The sequence below is a fragment of the Athene cunicularia genome (assembly GCF_003259725.1).
Source record: "Athene cunicularia isolate RWA chromosome Z unlocalized genomic scaffold, athCun1 chrZ_part1, whole genome shotgun sequence".
Classification (NCBI taxonomy): Eukaryota; Metazoa; Chordata; class Aves; order Strigiformes; family Strigidae; genus Athene; species Athene cunicularia.
This window is the reverse complement of record NW_020799142.1, coordinates 21,390,745-21,393,176: the sequence shown is the minus strand read 5'-3', so window position 1 is coordinate 21,393,176 and position 2,432 is coordinate 21,390,745. Positions and strand designations below refer to the sequence as shown.

At 49.9% G+C, this 2,432-nt stretch overlaps 1 protein-coding gene across 1 annotated transcript in view; it reads left to right on the top strand.

Annotated features, from left to right (window-relative positions):
• Positions 1 to 2,432, top strand: part of LOC113489793 — a 22,741-nt gene that overhangs the window by 12,127 nt on the left and 8,182 nt on the right. Inside the window, exons 2-3 of the mRNA XM_026865812.1 lie at positions 1,658 to 1,818; positions 1,923 to 2,427. Coding sequence (XP_026721613.1) covers positions 1,664 to 1,818; positions 1,923 to 2,427 — 660 coding nt within the window. The 5' untranslated portion in view covers positions 1,658 to 1,663. The remainder of the gene's footprint in view (positions 1 to 1,657; positions 1,819 to 1,922; positions 2,428 to 2,432) is intronic.

The window sequence follows — 2,432 nt, the reverse complement described above, 5'->3', positions numbered from 1 at the left end:
TTGATGCACGTGTGTAAACATTAATCCTGAAACAAAGGCTTCCTTCTAAAATGTGATGCATCTATAGTTCTCTGAAGCAGAGAACACTCTTTTCAGCCCAAAGAACAAAATGACTCAGTGCTTTTTTTAGTTCAGTGGATTACTTTTTGCATGTGCATTGTGTTAGTTGATGCCCTGAGTCCTCCAGCAGCCTCCAGGTGCTGTGCTTAGTCTACAGCTGCCTTTTCTCTGCAGTCTTCTCTTCTTTAACAGGGGAGTGGGAGTCCTCAGACTTCGTGATACTCACTGCCAGGTGATGCATCTATGAGGCAGCTGTAACATGAACGTGCTGTGGCTGTGATGCAGAACTGATGCAGATGTGCAAGCAGGGTTGCACATCAAGAGCTCTCTACCCCAGGGTTTACTGCCCCTACTGAGCAATGTAACTAGACTAACATACCATCCACTGAGATGTTGTGGAGTTGCTTTGACATGTACAGTTTTACACCTGACTTTGCTGCTCAGGTCTTCTGCAGAAAATGCAAAGACTTTCATACAGAAGAGTTAATATTCACCCTATCGGGTACAGTGACTATTTAGTGAGTTCATTCATTCATTTAGTGACTGATTATCTTTGCCAGATATTTAATACCAGGGCCACACAAATCTTACATAAATAGCAATACAGGGACTTAAAAATACACAACAGAACAGCTCAGGAAGACTGCCTTTAAACTAAAACAGTAAATGAGAGCTTGCAGGGCATTCAGTGCTGTCTTGGCATGAAAGAAGTGGTTCCATGTTCTTCACAGCCTCTGACAACACCCTGCCAGTCATTTGCAGCCTTCTTTTCCTGCAGTGGGAGCAAGACGGCCAGCAAGAGAGAAATAAATGGACATTACTAAAGCTAATTCTGTAGTCTAATAAAGGCTAGTTCTAATTCTAATCACCCAACTCTTCTGTAACAAGATGGTACACATGTGTGTGGCACGTTATTGCTCATTTGTCTGTTTTTCTATTAGCTTAATGCACACCAGTTCCTGCAAGGGGTATCCTTCTGAATGGGCTAGTGTGACTGAGAACCACAAGGAACAGAGTGGACATTAGGGCCTACCATTGTGTTATTGCAAGTACTAAAGTAAAAATCATCTCTTGACCAGGTTCAAATTAAAGTTACATATTATTTAACAAGACCAAACTAATTAATAGGCTTTGCTAAAATGCCTACAGCTATTAGCCATCTGAACTGGAGCCTGGCAATATCTCTTTAGTGACCCTGAATTGCAGGGCTGCTTCTGTTAATTGGGGACAGCTCCTGCAGATTAATGACAAAATGGGAAAGCTGATAACCCTTTTACCTGGGGCCAGCAGCTCTTGGCCATCTCTTGCTGGAATTACTGTGTAAAAAACTTCATTTTAAACATTAAAAGCCTATCTTCTTTCTTATACAGAAATGTGCAAAAGCACAAATTCCCTTCTGAATTTCAAAGCTTCTCATTTGCACGTGCTCCCATTACCCACTAGATAGTATGCAGAGCACCACATTGGTCCAGATTTCCCCGACTTCTCCTGATCGTATCTGAACTAGTGACTTACACCATGTATCAGCAATGTGGGCGACGGCATGGTACTGCTTAAACAGGGATGCTAATAGGATGCTGTTGTCCTCTCCCTGCAGAACACCATGGCGGATGCTCCCCAGGGCTTGCAGTGCACGTCTCCCGGCGCCATGGCATCCCCTTCTCCAGCCCGCCTCACACACGGCTGCAGGAGAGAAGAGGCCCAGCGGTGGCTGATGACTCTCAGTCCCTCCTTTGCCCGCAAAGCCACGATGATAGTGTATTTGGGGAGACAGAAGCAGGCTGCACGAGCACAGTAGCTCCTCCGGGGATTTGACTGTTTCTGAGCTCAGGGTTTTGGCCTCGGTTTTGCTTTTTTCCCAGAGCTCCAAGGCTGCTGCCTTCCCCCACCCTCCCAGAATGGAAGGATGTCCATCCCCGGGCAGAGCCCTGGAGAGCAGGCCGGGGAGGCGGCACTGAAAAGAGCACCGCCAGGTCAGCTGCTGGCCTCCAGGTCTCCAGAGCTCGGTCTTCCCCATGTAAATGTCTCTCCAGGTGCATCTGCTGGTGCCGGGCAGTCAGGTCCTGCCCGTGTTTTTTGGAGGCTGGACCTCAAGGCCTGGACGCACCGGGGGCAGAGAGCCTCCCACGCGAGGAAGGAGGACTTGCCTTTCTCAGGGGAAGCAGCAGCTCACCGAGGCTCTCGGTCGCTGCTGCGTGGGAGGGGACAGCGATGACGGAGCCGGCCATCGGTGGCTGCCCCCGTCGCCCGCTCCCCCAGGCCCCGGCCTCCATCGCACACCGGCTGTGCGCCGAGCAGCGGGGAGTGGGAGAAGGGCGGCGGCACCCGGAGCCGAGAGCCCAGGGCCCGCCGGTGCGGCCCGTCACTGCAGG